The sequence below is a fragment of the Mirounga angustirostris genome, unplaced genomic scaffold, assembly GCF_029215605.1.
Source record: "Mirounga angustirostris isolate CCGP_5_RB_7025 unplaced genomic scaffold, mMirAng1.0.hap1 SCAF_1, whole genome shotgun sequence".
Taxonomy (NCBI): Eukaryota; Metazoa; Chordata; class Mammalia; order Carnivora; family Phocidae; genus Mirounga; species Mirounga angustirostris.
In genome coordinates, this window is record NW_026991709.1 from 82,423,839 (window position 1) to 82,445,373 (window position 21,535).

A 21,535-nucleotide genomic window follows, 5' to 3' on the forward strand; every position below is an offset into this window, starting at 1 on the left:
TTCTCCATTCCTAACAAGCTCCCCCGGCCTCTGGCCAGGGGACCAACCCCATTTTGAGTAAGATGCCGCAGTGGTTTTCAAAAGGCGCTCCTGGGCCAGTGGCCTGGGCAGTACCGCAGAACCTCCTAGAAGGGCAAATTCCCAGCCTACACGTAATGAATCAGAAACGCTGGGGTGTGATCCAGCAGTCTGTTTTAACAAGGCCTCCAGGTGAGATTTTGATGCATACTAAAATTCAAGAACCACAGATCTATAGTTATGCTTAGCTGCTTCCTACTGCTTCTGATTGGGAGGTTATTTCATTTGAGATGACCCTTTGTACATTTCTGATTTGATTCATGGTATCTGCCTTTAGATATATGTTTAACTCCATTGGGGTGATACCTTACTAGCACCTTTGTCAAGTGTGCAGGAAATATTGGCAAGAAACTCATTTTAGAGTATTTGGGGGAACTTATTCCTTGTTGTCTTTAATTTGTATTAATACAAGGTAATCTGTCAGAGCGGGGTTCACAAATGCTTAAAGGGACCAAACACTCAGGGAAGACCTTTAAGTGAAGTGGCAGGGTTTCAGGGAGGAGGTCTGGCTTCAGAAAGCAGGGGTGCCTCGGCTCCACCCAGCAGGTGCCAGGCCAGGTGGGGATGTGAGCCCAGAGGGGTTACATCTTCCAATTGCTTATGAGAAGCCAGCAGAAGCCAACTTTTCACGGGAAATCTCATGATTTTTAAGTGTTGGCAAACTATTCAGATTTGTTGTAAATATTCTGTGTGCCTAACAAGCGAGGCTTCTGTTAGCAACTCCACGTTGGAGGGACTGGTTAGGGAGGTCATTGACTGGCCTGGCTCATAAAGAAGAGAAAGCTGGCTCCAGAGGTCCACTGCTGGGAAACCCAAACCCAAACCATTTACCATGCTCTTGGGAAAGGCCCCTCAATTCCTCTAAGTAGCTCCTGGAGCAGCTGCAGGTTTGAGCTCATAGAAATATGTGGAGCATTTGTAATTGGAAAATGGACAGTGTCACATTGTGTGATCCATCTGGGAGCAAAGAACATTTTTTTTTTTTTAAGATTTTTTATTTATTTATTTGACAGAGACACAGTGAGAGAGGGAACACAAGTGGCTGGGAGGGGTGGGAGAGGGAGAAGCAGGCTTCCCGCCGAGCAGGGAGCCCGATGAGGGGCTCGATCCCAGGACCCTGGGACCATGACCTGAGCCAGAGGCAGATGCTTAACGACTGAGCCACCCAGCACCCCTGACTATATATCCTGTAGTCAGGATAGCTCTGCCTAGGGGCAGATCCAGATTCCATGAGTCCTGAGGCTTATACAATTTGGAGGGACCCTATTTAAGAAAAATATGTGAAATGAATGCAAAGTTATCTATGAAAGTACAAAGAAATCTTAACCCAATGTGGGAAATGTTTACTCTTGCAAATTTTACAAAGAGCAAATGCCTGCTTCTGCCTCGGAAGGGCCCACACAAACAGGGGCCCTGGGGCGTCCTGGGTGTCCCCACATACCTGCCTCCGTCCTGGTGACCACTGGGATGCAGGCAGGGGCTAGGATAGGACTGGACGGGTTGGTGTTCTGGGTGCTGGTGATGCTCTATTTCTTCACCTTGGTGGGAAGGTGGATACCAGGGGGTTTATTTTACAACAATGTGTTCAGCTGTTCGCTTACATTATTTAGAGTTTCATGTATATTTCATAATTTGAAAAAGCATTTGGCCCTTTTTTAAGTCAGCAAAAATAACACATTTCATTGGGCAAAGTAGTTCTTCAATAAACATTTGTTGAATGAATGCACAAGTAAATGAATGATTTCAAATCTATTCAGCCACTATATATCACGGGCCTAAATGTGTAAGGATCCCCGCTAGGTATTGTGTTATTAAATACATTATAGTAGGGCGCCTGGGTGGCTCAGTCTTTAAGCGGCTGCCTTCGGCTCAGGTCATGATCCCACATTGGGCTCCCTGCTCAGCGGGGAGCCTGCTTCTCCCTCTGCCTTTGCCCGCAGCTCCCCTTGCTTGTGCTCTCTCTGTCAAATAAATAAAATAAAATCTTTAAAAATAAATAAATACATTATAGTATTTGCTTTTTTTTTTTTTTTTTTTTTTATTTGCGAGAGAGAGAATGAGAGACAGAGAGCACGAGAGGGAGGAGGGTCAGAAGGAGAAGCAGACTCCCTGCCGAGCAGGGAGCCCGATGCGGGACTCGATCCTGGGACTCCAGGATCTTGACCTGAGCCGAAGGCAGTCGCTCAACCACCTGAGCCACCCAGGCGCCCCTAGTATTTGCTATTTAAGTAGAAGGAGAAGTAAAAAAAAAATTTTTTTTTGAGAGAGAGAGAGAGCACTCATGCTTGCACCAGGGTTGGGTGGGGGGGGGGGTGGCCAGAGGGAGAGAGAGAATCCTGAGCACACTCCACGCCCAGGGACTCAACCTCATGACCCTGAAATCATGACTTGAACCGAAATCAAGAGTTGGATGCTTAAGTGACCAAGCCACCCAGGCGCCCCTAAATAAAATTTAATGAAAGAAATAAAATAGGGGTACCTGGATGGATCAGTTGGTAGAGCATGTGACTCGATCTTGGGGTGGGAGGTTCAAGCCCCACGTTGGGTGTAGATCTTACTTAAAGAAAAAAGAAGAAAGAAAATAATTATATTTTAGTTTAGTTTATCATTTTAAAAAGTTAATCTTATTTTTTTACTATTGTTTTATATATAAAGCTAAAAATATAAAAATATAAATATGGTTTTATATATAAGCTGGATACAGGCTTTAAAAAGTAAAGATTTAAATTTAATACCATTAACCAAAGTTCTATTATTTTTAGCTTTAAAAAATTTTAATCTACAGTCAGGTAGAGAGAACACAAAAACAAAAGAAATTGGTATTTATTTAACATATTCTAAAGGCCAGATGAATAATATTTTTAAAATCATGTGTAATTCCACACACTAGCATAACCACTATTATTATTTTATTTCCTTCAGTCTTTTATTTATAGGTACACTTTTTACATAGTTAAAGTCATAGTGTCCAGGGGCGCCTGGGGTGGTTCAGTCGGTTAAGTGTCTGACTTTTGATTTTGGCTCAGGTCATGATCTCAGGGTTGTGAGATCCGAGCCCTGCATTGGACTCCGTGCTTGGTGCAGAGTCTGCTTAAGATTCTCTCCCTCTATTCCCCGCCCCCCTGATCCAGCTCTCTCTCAAATAAATAAATAAATAAATAAATAAATATTTAAAAAAAGTCATAGTGTCCATAAAATTTCAATCCTGATTGTACCTAATACATCATAAGCATTTTCTATGTTGGTACATGCTCTTCATAATTCTAATTTTAAAAACTGCACAATTATTCCTTAGAATATAATTTATATAACTATGCTTCTAATTTTAGACATTCAGATTTTTTAAATTTTTGCTATTATAAAATAATGCAGCACTTAACATTTTGATGTACATAGCTTTCTTTTTTCATATTGTCATATGCCTGAGGATACATTTCTCTCAATTTTCTTTTCCCTATAAACCCATGTATTTCATTTGTGCACTCTAAAAAAGAACCAGAATTGGAGTGGAAGTGAGAGAAGGAAACAGGTGGGGAGATGGTACAAAAGGGAACATCCCGACGCAGAGATATTCAAAATTGTTCACCTTGATTGAATCCAAGACAGAACTTCAATTTTTTTGCATTAAAATTCAGAGAACACATTTTTCTCCTATCAGGGATGTTCTTCTACATTTCGCTGGTCACCGTGGATATTCTGTCCAAACTGACAGAGTAGGTCACTCTCTGGAGAATCCATTTCTCAGGTTGTCAGAAATTATGATCGCTATCAAGAGAGATTTTTAGTAGCCAAATGTTGCAGATTTGCAATTGCCTAATCATCCTCTAGATGACATTTCATTCCAATTTAATTGAAGAAATTGAGCATCTATATTGTTTCTATTTTCTGTATCAAAAATCTGGACAAGTAGTGTGGTGATTTTTTTTTTTCTGATTTGTGAATGTAATTGCGTGAAGAGTCATAAAAAGCTTTTATTATACATTTACTTAATTACCTTTTCTGTGAAGTCTGGGCAAAACCCTCAAAGGCAGGCATAAACAAAACAGTCCTTCTGCTCAAGCAGTTTATATTTTATTAGGAAATCAGGAACATAAACCTGAGTCCATTAACCTTCTAAGTAAAGTTTATGTTCTTAAAAAATATATATGATACTCGTGGGAAATGTGAACACAAACTGGACACTTGAAGATCTTAAGGAATTACAGTTACTTTTTAAGTGAGCTAATGGTATTGTTTTTTTTTTTTTCTAAAATCCCCTTCTTTTAGAGATATGGAAATACATATGAATAAAATGTATTATATATGAGATTTGCATCAAAATTATGCAGGCCATGGGAATGGATGGGGTATCAACTCAAGGCTGGCCTTGAGTTGATAATCGTAGGAGTTGGGGGATGGGTACATTTGGGCGATTTGGTCTACTTTTGTATATTTTTGAAAACTTTTATAAATCATTACACCATATTTAGCTTTCCCTGGACTGTGAAATCAAAGCACTAAATATGACTGGAGCCTCAATGATCTACCACACAGCACATTATACTCTCTCAACCTTCATATCCTACCCAGCCAGCCCGCCTGGCCTCTCTTCCCGGGCCTCTCCCCGACTCTCCCGGTCGGCCGGTCAGCTCGCAGTGTCTGCCCTGCATTACTCAGAGACCCCTACCTGGAAGGGAGATGTTGACAAAGAAACTTGGTTAGTGAGAAATTGTGCTTACTTTGACCCCTGCTTGAACTTTAAAATCTATGTTTATTTGGGAATAAAACAGAAATGATTCATCTTACGGATTTCCTCAGGGCCGGTGGAATCCTGAATTCTCTTAGATGAGTTTATTCATTCTAAGCTCTAACTGAAACCACAATGTGGAAACCGGTTGGCTCTTCTCTTATATATTCTGTTAGAAGCAGCAACATCTGCCAGCATCTCAATTCCTGCTTCCTTGGCATGGGGTTGAATTAATCAATAGAGTATATAACTAACACACAAAAAAAGCCAAATAAAAAATCTTCCAGTAAAGCAAATGGAAAATTACAAAATAAAAGCTTAATTTTCTGCAGTTTTTCAAGTAAGGTAAAAGAGATTCATTTTTCTTTTGATTTGAATTGTTTTGAATTAAAATTGAAAGTGATAGTATAAACCTGGGATACTCTCGGGAACCGTTTCTTTTGTTGTATTCCCTGTGTTGAAATTGTTCCCTCTTAATTCACTGAATTATATCATGGTAATTACCCAAGTCACTGTTATTGAATAGAAAATCTGATGCCACCATTTTTTGATTTTAGATTCATAGTAGACAGGATGATCCCATTGTGAGAAGGGAGTAAATTTTTAATATTTTGAAGGCTTGGTTTCTAACATCTATTCTAATTTAAATATCCAGTTTAATGGTTCCCAACCTCTTTACCTTTTAGATTCTCCTTAATTATTCTATCAACAGGAACTTTTGGCATGAAAACAATTTTTTTCCCTAACAAATGACAGGTATTTATTAACAAGTTATCAAGTAACTTCTCCATTTTTTAAAAGTAATCAAAGAACACATACGGTTCATAATGAGCTTGGAATAATATGTATTACCACCCTGAACTAAAATAGTCCCAGCTAAAAGGAAAGAATTTCAGTTTGTTAGCAGGTGAAAGCTTTTATTTTTTTCTTTATCCAAGCCATTTCTGTTACTTTTTTACATAGTGAAAATGGTCTGCGATTCTATATTACTATCTTTGCAAACTGTAGTTGGGGTAATAGCTCTACTCATTAAATTATATCATTCAGAGCTCCTATAAAAGAGCCTTGGTAGCAAAAAAATAATAGTTTTTTTTAAAGATGACTTTTCCCCCTTCTCATTCATAGGCATTATTACACATAAAATTGCATGAACTGGTAAATAATCTTTTGGGTATATGCTTTCTTATGTTTTTTTCCTTCTGTGTTTTCTTGCTGTAAAACCGATGTCCCTGGCTATTGCTGGAGAGGAGAGGTATCCTGAGGATGACACGTGGACATGGGCTCACCAGGCAGGCAGGTGGTAAAACAAGTGGTCTATTTGGAAGCCCTTTGTCTCCCTACCAACTGTCTCTTCTGCCCCTTGAGTGTTCAGCCCGGTTCAGTTCAGTTCATTGGGGGAGTGCTAGGCCAGTAGACAATACTTTAGGAGACCTAAAAATGTATGACACATGGTCCCTGACTTGGAGGACATACAGTCTAGTCATCAGTAGAGGAAAAACGACGTGGGCAGAAATACCTAAGATGAGAGGCAAAATGAGCCAAGTGCTCTAGGGATTTCAAACAGCCTGCTTGGGTTGAACAGGTGTGTGTGTGTGTGTGTGTGTGTATTTGTAGGGGGTTGTCACTTCTAGCTGTAGGGGCTGAGGAGCATGATGGAGGAACTGGATGTTGAAAGAAGAGGAAGCCTATGGAAGGTAAAGATAGGGAGATGGGGCCAAGGGTGTTCCTAACGGAGAAGCAGAAACACCAGATCATCTGTCTTGTCTGTCTATCTACGGTTCCAGGGAATTGGTCTTACACAATTGTGTGAGCTGGTTAAGCAGTTTCTCTGAGCCATTGTCTCCATGTCTAATGTTGGAACCTGAAAGCCACCATACAGGCAGTCAGGAAGGGATGATGGATGTGAAGTAGGGGAGATCAAGAGAAGGCTGGAAGCCACAAGCATGAGATGGGATTCCGTGAGGAGGTACTGAAAGCTGTGTCAGTTCCTGTGACCTCTGACCTTGGTATCAAGGCTATTCTGCAGAAGTGAGGACCCTAGGTCACAGAACCAAACACAAACACCTGGCTCAGGAGTTGGAGAAGCTGAAGGGAGAATCCAGGGGAAAGAAGAGAAACTGCAGGCTTAGTTGCTGCTTCACGCCAATGAGGTGAATCAGCACGTTAGCCAAACTGTGTGTGAGCCACAAAATCGCTGCTTCCCTTCTGCCCTCCAAATCTCCAAGAATCTTCCCAAGAAAGGAAATTCTGGGAAATGTAGATCAGATGCATTCCATGCCATCACAGCTTGTATCCAGAGTTTGGAGCTTCTGAAAATTAAGCTAAAGAGTTAAGATGATATCAACATAAGTGGCCACTGGAATTTTTTGAGCCAGAGGAACAACAATGAAGCTGACCTTAAGGACAATGAAGTGGTGAGCAGGACAGATTGGAGGGCCTAACTCACAAGCTCAGAATGCTGGTAAGTGGTAGCAAGGGGATTCGGGAGGTTGGAGTAGAAAGGAAAGTGGCAGAGCCGTGCCTAGAAATTTCACTGCTGTGGCCAGTGCACGAAGCTTGCTTTTGTGTGTTTGGGGAAGAGAGCAGATCTACATACAAAGTGTTGCCTGCTCTTGACATTGGTACACTTGTCCCATCCATTTTATTCAGCATTAAAAATTTCAGAGCCCTGGGTCAAAGTCCCAAGTTTGTGACCCTAGAAGTTTGTGGTCTTAAAGAGAGGAGATCAGTGGATATTTGTCATGTTTTATGACACCCAACAATAGCAGTTGAAAATCCTTTTTGTGTTTGGGGAATTTTCCACATTAAGGATCCCGCTGGAAGCCAGTACATCATTCTCTTAGCTTACTTTTAACCTAGGGAGACTCCAATTTGTAAGAAAACAGGAAGAAACAGGCACCAAACAGAATCACCTTTTTATTACTGAATAGTATTCTGTTATATGGATATACCACATTTTCTTTATCCATTCACCAACTGATAAACATTTGAATATTTCCCAGTTTTTGTCTATTATATACAATGCTGCTATAAACATTCTTCTACATGTCTTCTGGATACACATCTAATAGTGCAATGGCTGGGTCAAATGGTAACTTTAAGTTGTAAGAAACTGCCGAACTATTTTCTGGGTTTCCATTTTACATTTCCATCAGCAGTGCACGAGGATCAAGTTTCTCTACATGTTCACCCAAGCTTGGGAAGGTCCATCTTTTTAATTATAGCCATTCTTATGGATGTGTAGTGTTAGCCTGTGGTTTTAATTTGCAGTTCCCCAATGACCAATGATGTTGAATTTCCATATAAATTTTGGGATCACCTCATCAACTTCTACAAAGCCTACTGGGATTTTGATAGGGACTGCACTGAATCTCTGTAACAATTTGGGGGAGATTTGCCATCCTACCAATATTGAGTCTTTGAATCCATGAACATGGGATATTTCTCCACTTATTTAGATCTTCTTTAATTTCTCTCAGCAATGTTTTATAATTTTCAGTGTACAAATCTTTCACTTTTGTTAAATTTATTCCCAAGTATTATTTTTTGATCCTATTGTGAGTGAAATTTTCTTAATTTTAGATTGTTTGTTGATAGTATATAGAAACACAATTCATTTTTAAAATATTGATCTTGTATCCAATGGCCTTGCTGAACTCATTTTTTTTGTTCGAGCAGCTTTGGGCAGGGGGTGGGGGACTCCTTAGAGTTTTCTATGTATAGGACAATATCATCTGAGAATAAAGACAGTTTTCCTTCTTTTTTCTAATCTGGAGATCTTAAAATTTTTTTTCTTAATAGGCTGGAACCTCTGTTCAAGGTTGATTAGAGTTGGAAAGAGCAAATATCTTTGCCTTGTTCCCATTATAGGGAGAAGCATTCAGTCTTTCACAATTAAGTATGATAATAACACTAGGTTTGTTTTGTTTGTTTCAGGTTTTTTTGTAGATGCCCTATTATCAGGTAAGGAACTTCCCTTATATTCCTAGTTTGTTGAGAATTCTTACCATGAATGTATGTTAGGTTTTGTTAAGTGCTTTTTCTGCATCTATTGAGATGATTGTATTGTTTTTTTAAAAAGTCCTTTTTTTTCCTCCATCACTTTTCTTTTCTTCTTTTTAAAGGTTTTTATTTATCTGTCAGAGAGAGAAAGAGCACAAGCAGGCAGAGCAGGCAGAGGGAGAAGCAGGCTCCCCACTGAGCAAGGAACCTGATGTGGGGCTTGATCCCAGGACCCTGGGATCATGACCTAAGCTGAAGGCAGATGCTTAACCAACTGAGCCACCCGGGTGTCCCTGATTGCATTGTTTTTGTCTTAATCTTATTAATGTGGTATGTTACATTAACTGATTTTCAACTATTAAACCAACTTTGCATTCCTGGGTACATGGTCCTGGTATATAATCCTTTCATACATTATTGGATTTAGTTTGCTAATATTTTTAAAGGGTTTTTGCATTTATGTATTAGTCTGTAGTTTTATTTTCTTTGATATCAGGTTTTGGTTTCGCATCAGGAAAATACTGGCCTCATGGAATTGACATTTGCCTTGCTTCTATAGACAGGTAAATAGAATTTGCATTATTGTAATTTTTGCATTTATTTGTTTCTTTTTCATTTTGAGAAACAAGTTTCATAAGTTATTTTTAAAACAGAAACTAGATCTTATCTACTGGTTTGACCACCAAAATTTAATAGATGTTTCACCTGAGAACCCATGCAGCGTCCTCTATTCACAATATTTGTCTGTTGATTGCAGACAGGGGCAGAGACAGATGGCATGCCAGAGACCTAAGTACCTCAAAGTCAAACTTACCAACTGATCACAGACAGAAGAGAAAGTTGCCACCTTCTTTTTCTCTACTGTAGAGTAGAGGGATAGAAAAACATCTCCTGAGTAGTCATGGACCATTGTTGTAACTTCTTATCATAGCCCCTTGAGATTTGGGGAAGAAATGTGATAATTACATATATAACCAGTCAAGCTCGCTCTACTGATCAAAGTGTTTCTATTTTTTTTTTTTAAGATTTTATTTATTTATTTGAGAGAGAGACAGAGCACAGCAGGGGGAGGGGCAGAGGCAGAGGGAGAAGGACAAAGACAAGCAGCCTCCCTGCTGAATGGGGAGCCCAACACAGGGCTCTATCCCGGGACCCTGAGATAATGACCTGAGCTGAAGTCAGATGTGTAACTGACTGAGCCACCCAGGTGCCCCCAAAGTGTTTCTTGATGCCAAAGCCGTATCAAGTGTCAGAAGAATCTGTGTGTTGATCTAGTGTTTGGAAGGAACTGACTATCTTAGCCAGTGTTTCCCTCGTCATGTAATCTTAATATTTGTTATGGTCATGGTTGATTTGGGTTACTTTTCAGTGTATGAAACATAAAGAACAATCACAATACTCTACATGAGGGTGCCTTTTGATTAAAGAGACATCCAAATGTAACAGGAAAGAACTGCTTTTTTTCCAAACATCACTTTAAATGACTTTTTTCTTCTGAAAACAAACCAAGTCACCTCAGACTGAGACTCACTGGTATTCATTCTTTAGAAGGCCACTCATATGTTACCTCTTCTAGGATGAGCAAGTGCCTGCCACAGCATTACATATGCTGTCTCATTTACTCTTCACATAATACTCTGAGGTGTAGGTATTTTATAGAGGAAGAAACTGGGGCTCATATTAAGAAATATGCCAACATCACCTTTTTTTTTTTTAAGAGCTTATTTATTCATTTGAGAAAGAGAGACAGATAGCAACAGAGGTCACAAGCAGGGAGAGGGAGGAGCAGGCTCCCCTTAGGGAGCCCGACGTGGGGCTCCATCCCAGGACCCTGGGATCATGACCCGAGCCGAAGGCAGCCGCTTAACTGACTGAGCCCCCCAGGCTCCCAGCCAACATCACCTTTATAATAAAATGGTAGCACAGATCTAGGTAACCTGAAGCCCACTCTCTGCTGCTGTACACAGCCCCCCGCCCCACAGTCCTGCTGGGCTTCTCAGATGCACTACCTGTACAGCTGTCTCAGAGACCCTTTTCCCACACCCCCGAGTTCCCACATCATCTGATCCTGAGTTCCTGGGTGGGTAGGCAGGGATGCCAGGACTGTCTGGTTCTTTCTTTGTATTTCTTTTTTTTTTTTTTTTTTTTAAAGATTTTATTTATTTGACAGAGAGAGACACAGTGAGAGAAGGAACACGAGCAGGGGGAGTGGGAGAGGGAGAAGCAGGCTTCCCACGGAGCGGGGAGCCTGATGCGGGGCTCGATCCCAGGACCCTGGGATCATGACCTGAGCCGAAGGCAGATGCTTAACGACTGAGCCACCCAGGCGCCCCTTTTCTTTGTATTTCTAGTACTTCATACTATGGCTGACGTGCAGGTGTTCAACGAATGTTGAAATAATGACCGAGCGAGAACAATTTTACCTCCTAGGCTTTTGAGGAAAGCTCAGATAGGAAGGAAATCAGGAACTTATCTAATCCAGACTTGCCAGTCAGTGGAGTTGAGGCTCTAAGAAGACAGGTGTGGTTTGCCCACTCATCTGGAGATAGTCAAATTAGAACACAGTTGTCTTAGTCCATGGCTCTTTCATGGAACCCATAGGCCAGTTTCTGACGTTTCAAAGCTGATCCTGCTCCTCAGTTTGTAAGGTATATAAAGGTAATACACATGTAAAAATAATAACAAGGGATCTGAATCTTCAATCATGTAAAGATAACATTGTAGGAAAAAAATTCTACCTACAGTGACTTCATGAGGGACTTAACACTATTCATTACTTCTTTTGAGAAATCATCCATCTGAAGGATTAGAATCAAATCTTAAGACTCTTCAGCCGAAACATCAACCAAACACACACCTGGCTCTGGGTTGGTGGACTAAGAATCTGGGCTCTGAGCCAGAGGCTTCACCCAAGGTGTATGGCCCTGTCCTATGCGCCCAGCCTGAGTGAGGTGTTTTCTTACACATTTCACAGCTCTGTTGTTACGCGGCGGGGCTGGATCCTATCAATTACAAATGAAAATAATCCCTTCCTCTCTCCTGCCCCCTCCCACTGGCTGTTCCTTCCAGCCAGACCTGATCTGCCAACTGTGCTGTCACCAGCGCTCGCCCACCAAGCCTGACCCTGGGCCACCATGTTCCCTCCCCGCTTCACCCCTCCCCCCTCCCCGCCCCCCCCCTTTCAGGTCAGGCTGTCAACAAAATCAGGGCACCTCTTCAAATTCTCTAAAATTCGTTGCTGTTTCAAAGTGGTAGTATGCAACCACAACATTTTCCTTCCGGTCGGCTGAGAGGGGCCACGTCACACATTTTCTCTCTGAAGAACTCTGCCCAATCATCTCCTTTCCCACGTGTCCTGAAGGGTCCTCACAACACATTAACCATTTGGGCTTCACTGGTAGATTCCTTCATTGACTTCCTCTTTCTGCAGATTTGTTTTCAAAATGATAATCTCACAATAGGAGCTTCTTTGCGATTTTCATCGTTTTTTTCTCTTTCATAGGGCTGTAGGCTAATCTGACCCCGATATTAATTCATTTTAAATTTTACAATATTTGCACCGAAATCTTCCCTTTCACCAAATCTTCTCTCTCCACCCATCTCAAATAAGGTCTTTGAAAAGGGTGACCTACCTTAATGGAAGTGGAGAAAATGGCACTTACTTATTTATTGGGTACCGTATTACTGTATAGCCCTGAAAAAACCCCTCAAAACCCTAAGGCGGCTGGCTGTGAGATGTTTCAGTGTTTCATATGTCTTATTTTGATTGAAAAATACTTATACACAAATCCCATTTAACAGGATGACATGGTCAGGGCCAGGCCAATTATTGGTGTGTGGTAGATATTTATAAATTTATATGGGTGATTTTCCTAGTTTGCTATCTATACCGAAAACATTTACTTCATACATATAAACATATATACTTGTTATTAATAATTCATTGATTACTTATATATATTATTTTTATATATATTTAAAGAATTCACATTACCTTCTTGCCAAATTTTTTTCTAGTTGAACTACATTAGCTTCCCCAGTGCTAAATATTTTTGTACTACTGTTGGTTATATATAGATATAACCAATTTATTGGTTTTCATTTATTTCCTGGAAGTAAGAGTACTTATTTCTCCCACTTGTTGACCTTCTGTTTCCAGGCCAGACACTGTCTGGACCTCCTGTGCTGGCCAATGTAGTAGCCATTACCATAGGTGGCAACTAAACACTTGAAATGTGACTAGTCCAAATTAAGATGTACTTTAAGTATAAAATACAGCTCAGATTTTAAAGACTTGCTCTGAAAGAATGTAAGCTATCTCAATATCTTAGATTGAGTACATGTGGCTATGCTGATATTTTGGATATCTTAGGTTAAATATGAAAAACAAAACAGGGGAAGCCTGTTTCTTTTCACTGTTTTAAATGTCACTGCTAGAAAATTTAAAATTTCATATGTGCCTCACATTTGTAGCATGCATTGTATTTGCCATACAGTGCTAGTTTAGGTACTTCATACACTTAGAAATGAATGAGACAAGCAACACTTTCCTGATCTTTGAGGACAGCTCATAATTGTCTACCCGGAAGGAATCAAACAAACTCAGGGTTTGATCAAAACTTAACTACAGTTCAACCCAATCTTCTCCTTTTGTAATTGAGAATACACAGTCCCAGAGAAATTTGCACGCCCTCTGCACTATCCACTGAATAAAGACAGGAAAGCAAGGTGTTGATTCAATACCAGCATTTCTTCTGTCATCATCAGTGGTAAATGCCTTGGTAAAGATATCCAAAGTATCCAGGGACGAACGCTCTGGATTCTAGAGGACTATCAACTGTACTACCTGTCGAACTATCTCAGCCTTTATGATTACTCTCTGCAACTGATCAGAGCCATCTAAGACAGACACGTAGACCAGGCTGCAGTCTCATGTGGGAGGGACCAAGCTGGGCTGGGCGGGGAGGTCCACGATGGACACCTTAGGACATTGTACATTGTGACATCATCGGTGATGGTCTCAGAAGGTTTCCCACTGCTGGCCCTCCAGTCTCAGCTGTTACTGCAAGTCCATTCCTCTACCATGAGTGTGGAGCAGCTAAAATCAACAGATCCACATGTACCTTGAGGTGACAGACTGGCTCTGGTGAATACTCCCTTTTTCTGTTTAGAGGTGCCCCTTTGGTTGGCTCTTTTGTGCGAAGAGGACAATGGTGCTCATTTTTCTAAGGACAGTCCTTAAGGATAAGGTTTATCCTTTTGTCCTGATTAAGGATTCATATTCAAATAGTTCAGAATGTGGGGGAAAGAGTCCCAGGCAGCCATTCATTTCTTCGGCGGCACTGATCATGCTTACTAAGGAAAGGAGAGCCAAAAGGCTTCCATTTCCTCCCCTCCCCTGGTGAGTTAGGCATGAGTCTGGGGCTACAGCTCTCACGTTAGATTCCCTGCAACCCCACTAGTTCCCATCCCTGCCCTGGAGGCCTAGTCCCGTCACCTTTTAAAATATCATCATTCTGGATCGATAAGACGGAAATGCCACGTTTCACTCAGACTAAAATAGGTTGCATTGGTCAGTCTCATTTACTCCTATGTATTTATAAATAGGCGGGCTTGAATTCAACAAGCACATTTATGTAAATGTTGGGCAAAATTGAGTCCACCCAAGTGAAGCGTGGGAGGGTGGTGGCTGTGCATCCCAGACTAGTGCCTTTGAACTGTAACTATGTATACATGGCTGCCCTGCAGGCTTAATTTTAGCTAGATGAACTACCAGAAATGTTAGCAATCTGTCTCTTCGGATTACTTTTGCTCTTTCTCTTTGCTAAACGACAGATTTTAAAAGTATGGAATCCTTGGTTTCACATGTTTCTTTAAACAGAACTGTAACAATTTTATCAGCGGTTATATTTATCTTAACGTGAATTTTTAAGCATCTGAGGCAACATTCATTTTCAAGTAGTTGCATGTTTTACCTTGAAAAGTTACACTATAAATAATCTATATTAATTTGTCTATGTAGCTATAGATATACAGTGAATATATATGTATCCATGTACGTTCTCTGTGTGTATATATATATATATATAGATATATACACACATATATGTGTTATATATAGAGATGTGTGTGTGTGTATTCACACACACACGGAGGGAATAAGGATAGTGGATTTCAGCTGGATGGTTCCATCTTATTTCTTATTTTGTATTGAGATTGTCACTTAGGAACTAATCTTTATAAATTCTGCTCTTAAAAAAACCCCAAAGTCTTAACTTAAATACCTGAAACCTCATGACAAAAAAGTAACATGAACACGTTAATGAATTTTCCTTAGTTGATCAAATATTGTAATTTATGCTTTATCTTCAGGACTTTTCCATCAAAAATGATCAGGACAACTTTAACAAATATGTTTCTCTCAATAATGATGATTGAGTAATAACTCCATTTCACATTCAGTTCTGTAGCTTGTAAGTGCAGTAATGGGTACAGTCGTTACTACATTTACCATCTGACCATATGGTATAACATACAGCTGCCAAAGAGGACAGACATTCCATTACAATAACAAACAACACAGGCATAGTCTTAAGGCAAATCGACAGACGTCAGATATCTTTTCTTTTAATTTATCCAACTATTATCACGTGGCACATACCTGTGTCATATATGTTAGATACTTGCTTTGACACTGAAAACTCCAAGATGTGTGCAGCTGGATCTCTGACCTGGAAGAGTACACAGTCTGGCAGGGGAGGTGGTCATGCAGGCAAATGACTATCCTATGATGTCACGATGTCCTATGTGTAATAGAAGCATATACAAGGTGTCACAAGTGCAGAAAGAAAAACAACGCCTAACTGCTGGAATCCAGGAATGAACGAGGTCAGGAGATAATCACAGAGAAGATGGTCTGTGAATTGAGTATGAGGTCTTGGTAGGAAATACAGTGTGGTGGTTAAAAGAATCATCTGTAGCCAGACTATGGTTTAAATCCCAGCTCTACTGCCTACCAACCAAGGAAGCTTAGGCATGTTATTTAACCTTTCTGTGCTTCAGTTTCCTCTTCTGTAGAATGGGTATAATCACTGGGCACAGTTCCTAGGGCTGAAGTGAGGATTATGTGAGTTAATGTGTGCCATGGGCTCAGAACAGTGCATGGCACATGGAAAGCCCTCAATCAGTATTAGTTCCCATGCCAGGGATAGCAGAATGAGAGAAAGCAAGGAGACACAAAGGATCATGGCAGGCTTGGCTTGTCAAAACTGAAATTTGAGGTGTATTTGTGTGGAAGGTGGTGGGGAATGACAAGGTTGGTGGACAGATTATGGCAAGAGAGCCTCATATGCCACACCCATGAGGCTCATGTTTTAGGGGGCCTGTAGAGAATTTTAAGGAACAAATTCGGGTTTGTGTTATAGAAAGATAACTCTGGAGCAGTGGGGAATGAGTAGAGGCCCGATTAGTTAAGAGGTTACTGATGAGAAGAGATATGATCAAGGCTCGGCTGGGGGATGGAGGGTAGGGTGGAGATTCAAAGTTGAAATTGATAAGACTTGGTGACCGATTAGATTAAGGGGTTGAGGTAGAAGGAGTTGTGGATGACTCTTGAACTTCTAGTTTGGGTGATTTGGTAAAAAGACTGGAGGAAAAGCAGGCTTGGGGATCAGGTTTGGGATTTGTCAAAATCGATGGGCCTGTGATGTGACCAAAATTAGCGTTTAGGCCTGCCACGCGGGAGCTGGAAGTCAAGATTCAGGACTCCTCAGGATCGAGGTAGCAGCTGACATTGTGGGAATGTGAGTGAGAGCATGATAAAGGTTGCATACCGGAAGAGATTCAGGGATGGTTTGGGAACATTTCAGAGCCAAAGAAAGCTGAGTCAGCAAAGGAGAGTATTCATAGGAGGAGGAGGAGAATATAGAAGAAAGTGGAATCGTGGAAAATGATGGAGAGGAAATTCAAGGAGGAAGTGTTTAAATGTAGGAGAGAGGTCAGGTAGAATGAGAACTGAGAATTGTACTTCGGATTTGGCAATTAGAAAAAGAGCTTAAGAAAACCCATGAGCTATTACCTCAGTTAAGTATAACAGAGTGGAGAAAGAGATACAGTGAATCCTTTTCATCACGACCCTAGATGTTAGTTAATGTTTCAGGTAAAATCTAGGGGAATTCCTGGAGAACATCCAGGGTTGTGGGCCAGCGTCAGGCCGGCTACATGAAGCAGATCTGGCCTGTCCTCACGGAGCTATTTACCCAGAACCTAGCAAGGGGCTGTGGTGGCCAGAGATTTGTCTTAGTAGAGGTCTGGGAGTTCCTGATAAATGGCTGGCTCCAGAAAGTGTTAAGTGGTCCTGGGGCATTGCCAAAGAAGTTCTCTGGCATTGATAAGAACTTCAAAGCCCTGAAGTTACAGAGTTGATCTGGTAGCTTGTGCCGGTGTTGGAGGGAAAATGGGTGTTGGTGAGGATGGTGGTAACAGGTTGATTCAAGTTGGTTCTGTTCTGGAACACATCCAGACTCTTGGCTCTGTCTTAGATGTGATTTGTCTGATTAGGTTTGCTTCATTACCTGTTTTCTTATTTCCTTCGTGTATGTAAGTGTCTCATCTCTCCAACCGGATAGTCAATTTCTTAAGGGCAGGGACCACACTCCAAACAGTGTTTTGAACTCCCTGTAAGCACATTCCTGTCCAGTTGAACCCTAGCTCAGAATCCTGCTATCCTCAGCCTCACCGGACTTAGAACCAAGAATAGGTCAAGCCTCTACAGTGCACCTGGCACGACGTCAACCATCAGAAAACAACAACAACAACAAAAACAAGACTTCCACGGTTCCTTCCCAAAACTTATCCTAGTAAGGTCGAACTGAGGGGATATTTAGAGCAAGCAGTAGGTATTGATACTGCAACTTTTGCCACTCGTTGGATGCGCTGGACCTGGACTCCTCAGGACTCCTGGCCAAGAACTCCAAGGCCACCACACTGGTCTCCCAGCGGACACTTAGGTTGGGGAAGAATCTGTGCCCTGCTAAAGGACGTTACGGCTCCACGTGGCTAGACTAAGGGCTCCTCTGGGATGTCCACACAGGGGACCTGATGCAGTCCGGATATTGTAACTGGGGGGGGGGGGTGCAAAAAAGGAAATACAGGGTGGAGGTGTTTTCACCTTTTTTTTTTTTTTGGTATTGATGGGGAGGGTGGTTTGGGATGGATCTAGCGCCTCAGCCCTATCCCTTCCAGTCTCCCTCGGCTGCTCAAGTTATTGGCCACCGCTCGTCCCCTCCTCGAAACGGTGCAGACACTGCCGGCACCGTCCGACGGCGGAAGGAGCGCGTAGGAAGCGGAGGTGGGTGTCCCCCGGCCCCCCACCCCGCCGGAGACCGCCAGGCGCGGCGGGAGGATGTCGGCGCGCGGAGGGCGTGCGTCGCCCACCCTCCTCCCCCGCCCGCGCCCCCCGCCCTGGGGGACCCCGCGCCCAGGGGAAGCCCCGCGCGGGCGCCGGACGCCCGCCCCAGTCCCTCCGCCTCCCCGAGGCCCGGGGCTGCCTCCTCGGGCCGCGCCGGGGCCGCCCGCACTGCGCATGAGCGGGAGCCCGGCAAGCCCGTGAGAGGAGCCGCCGCCGCCGCCGCCGTCCATTCGCTGCGGAGCCGGAGGAGGAGGGGAGAGGCCTGGAGGACACCAACATGGTGAGGCACTGCGGCCGGCCGGCCGCCCGCCCGCCCCGCCGGCTGGGGGCCGGCGCAGCTGCGCACCCCCGCCCCGCCGCCCCCCGCGCCGTGGCGACCCCGCCGCCCCGGGCCCCGGCCCCCTCCCCGGCGGGGCTCTCCTCCCCTCCTCTCCCTTCCTCCTTCGCCCCTTCCCGCCCGGGCGCCGCCGCTACGCGAGAGCCGAGGAGGCGGAGCGGAGCTGGGCCTAGTCGGGAGCCCCGGGGAGTTTGGGGCGCGGGGCGCGGCCCCCGGTGCCCCTCGCCGGGCCCGGCGCGGGTGGGGGAGGCGTTGGGGCGGGGGGAGGGGATGGGGCAACGGCCCTACCCTGGCCGGGCCCCCTCGCCGGCTCCATTGTGTCTGGCCGGGGACCGGGCTCCGGGGTTCCGGGTGAGGAGCCTCCCCCCGCCCCGGAGCGGGGCTTCCCCCTCCGCCCCGCCGGCGAGAAGGAAAGACTTTCACGGCGCTCCCGTCCCTCCTCCGCTCCCGGCTCCAACACCCCTCAAGTCTCCAGGCAGTTTCGCTTGGGGCGGGGTCTTAGCCCTTTTCCTTTCTCCATCACCTCTTGATGCGTCCCATGCTTTTGGAAAATGAGAGTTTAACTGGCCAGTTGGTGGAGGTTATAGTCGCCTCTCCGCCGAGAACAGGGGAAACCGCTGAGCTTGGGGGACGTGGTGGGGGGCGGGGAGTACGGAAGTGCAACCTGTTCTCATTTCATAAAATTAGGAGAAACAGACTTGCTACCTTTTGAGCACATGTTTAATTTGCTTGGGGTGGGAGGAGTAATTGCTTTATTATGCCAGTTAAAGACCATTGGTGATTTTTAAACAACAGTTTGTCAAGTTATTTCCCTCTTTTTTGTTTGGGGGGAAAAAAACCCAACAACAGTCTTCTTACCAGCTTGAAGAAGTGGTAGTCAAGTTATCTGTTTACATTTTGGTCATCTTGTACCTGACTCTTTCGGGTTCTCTTTTTTCCAGAAGTGATATTTGGGATTATAGTTTGAGCATGAGTTGAATTCCATGCAGGTTACTGTATGAATAGACAGTAAAAATGATATTGTTGTCCTTTTGCTCATGGGGAACATAAAGGCCTCTTTGAGGAGGGTGTATGTGTGTGTCTGTGTTAAGGGAATGCCCCAGTATCTTTGTTTTTAGTTGGGCTTATTTCTGCTGAATAACACTTATCTAGCTCCAGCCTCTAACTTGGCAGAATTTTGGTGTCATGCATGGATATGTGGTTCGGTTTGTCATATATTCCATGGTAAGTTTCATGAAAATTTGTCATTTGTACTTGTAAGAAAACTTTGCCATAAAGTATAGGTTAATGTTTGGATCGACATTGCAGTATTCAAAGATATACTAGGGCGTCTAAACATTTTCTAAATTTTTAAAAAGTATTTTGAGGGTCATAGGCACTACTCCTACTAAGGTTTTCAGACTCTTGGCACGTAGATAAATAGTAAGTGTGAAGTAATGAAATGTAATTCCCTGGTAAACACTCTGTGAGAGCACTGAGATGTGTTCTGTTCATAATAGTCTGTAATTCAGCAGCATCCTCTAGAAACCAGGCTCTTAATAATGCTCATCACCTGCCCAGGAATTCAGGATTCATGTGGTTCGTGCAAGAGTTCAGCTTGGATTGGAGCTTGTAAGCGTCTGTCCTTTTGTTAATAGTAAATTAGCTAGTTTTGGAACTTAGCCATAACTCATCTAATGATAACAGGAGTGGGAACATCACTAATTTAAAACACTTTCTGTGGCTGAACTCAGATCATGTCACTAGACTTGTCTTGGTATGCTCTTGTTAGTTTAGAAACTAAATCACCACGCACTCTAATGGAAGTTAGGCTGTAAGATTTTTCTAGTTAAGTTTTTCATCATAAATTTAAATTATAATTGTTTCTTGATAGAATTTTTGGGCTAATATTTCTCAGTATGTGTAGCTCAGGCTATTTCTAGAAGACATGTTGTTAATTCTAGGGTAGGCTTAAATGATGGGATATCTGAAATATTTTGTATAAAAAAATGTTCAGTTAGCCCTGCCTTACACATACACGGACCAAAAATAACTCCCAAACTAGACAGTATTATGTTAATTTCTGAAAATCTTTAAAAAGTATTCAAAATTTCTGGGTGGTTTTCTTATTTGTAAGATGACAGGATTGAATTTGATGATTTCTAAAGTTCTATTCAGATAAAAATTTTGACTAATTTCATCTAATAGATGTGTAAGGAGTATGTATCAGGTAACCTACTAAATTTTTATAGATTCATGGCATAGGATTTTTAGACCAGAAATGGTTCCAGAGATCATCCGTTTTACTCCTCTTCCCTTTTACAGGAGAAGAAATTGAGGATCAGGCAGGTTTTGAGGTTCAGATTTGCAAAACTCTTTGTTGCAGAACTGAAACTTTTTCTCCTGGTTTACTACTTCCCCGCCAGTATTTGTGGTACATGTTATCTCTTAACTCACATGGGATCTAGAGAAATTGTTGGAAATTGGATTTGACATTAAATTACATTATTCATATAAGTAGAGGAAAATCCATGTGTTATTAATGAATGTGTTAAATAACAAATTTCAGATGGATGACTAATGATGTTAATTACAATGCTTTTAATGGCTTTTTTTAAAAAGTGGACTGCGAAATTTAAGATTGTACTTTCAACAAATACAGAGTTTATAAGTCCAAATGAATGTAGTCCTGTTTGTCTCTTTAGAACTTATTTCACATTCTTTTGCATATCCACAAGTAAATTAAAGGAGGGCCTTAATTCATTTCAGTAATTATTTATTAAACACTTTGTGCCAAGCACTGTTCTGGGCACGGGGAATGTGTGTGTGTATGTGTGTGTATTTTTTATGTTTCACTGAGAAAATGAAAATCCCTCCTCTTGTAAGGGCTACATTTTAGTAGGGAGACACAAATAATAAACATAGTATATATTTTTCTTCTACTATGTTAGAAGGTGTTAAGTGCTATGGGAGAAAACAGTGTTAAGGAGGGGTATTGGGGGAG

General features: G+C 42.4%; 1 protein-coding gene across 2 annotated transcripts in view; it reads left to right on the forward strand.

The window, feature by feature from the left end:
* Positions 1-17,991: 17,991 nt before the first annotated feature.
* DCUN1D1 (defective in cullin neddylation 1 domain containing 1) overlaps positions 17,992-21,535 on the forward strand; it is a 31,708-nt gene continuing 28,164 nt past the window's right edge. Inside the window, exon 1 of one of the 2 annotated variants that reach the window (XM_064584819.1) lies at positions 17,992-18,155. Coding sequence is in view for 1 of the 2 variants with exons in the window: in XM_045903301.3 (XP_045759257.1) it covers positions 18,493-18,495 (3 nt within the window). In the remaining variant the exon portion in view is untranslated. Of the gene's footprint in view, positions 18,156-18,284; positions 18,496-21,535 lie in introns of those variants that run through there. The other variant, XM_045903301.3, reaches the window with a different exon arrangement.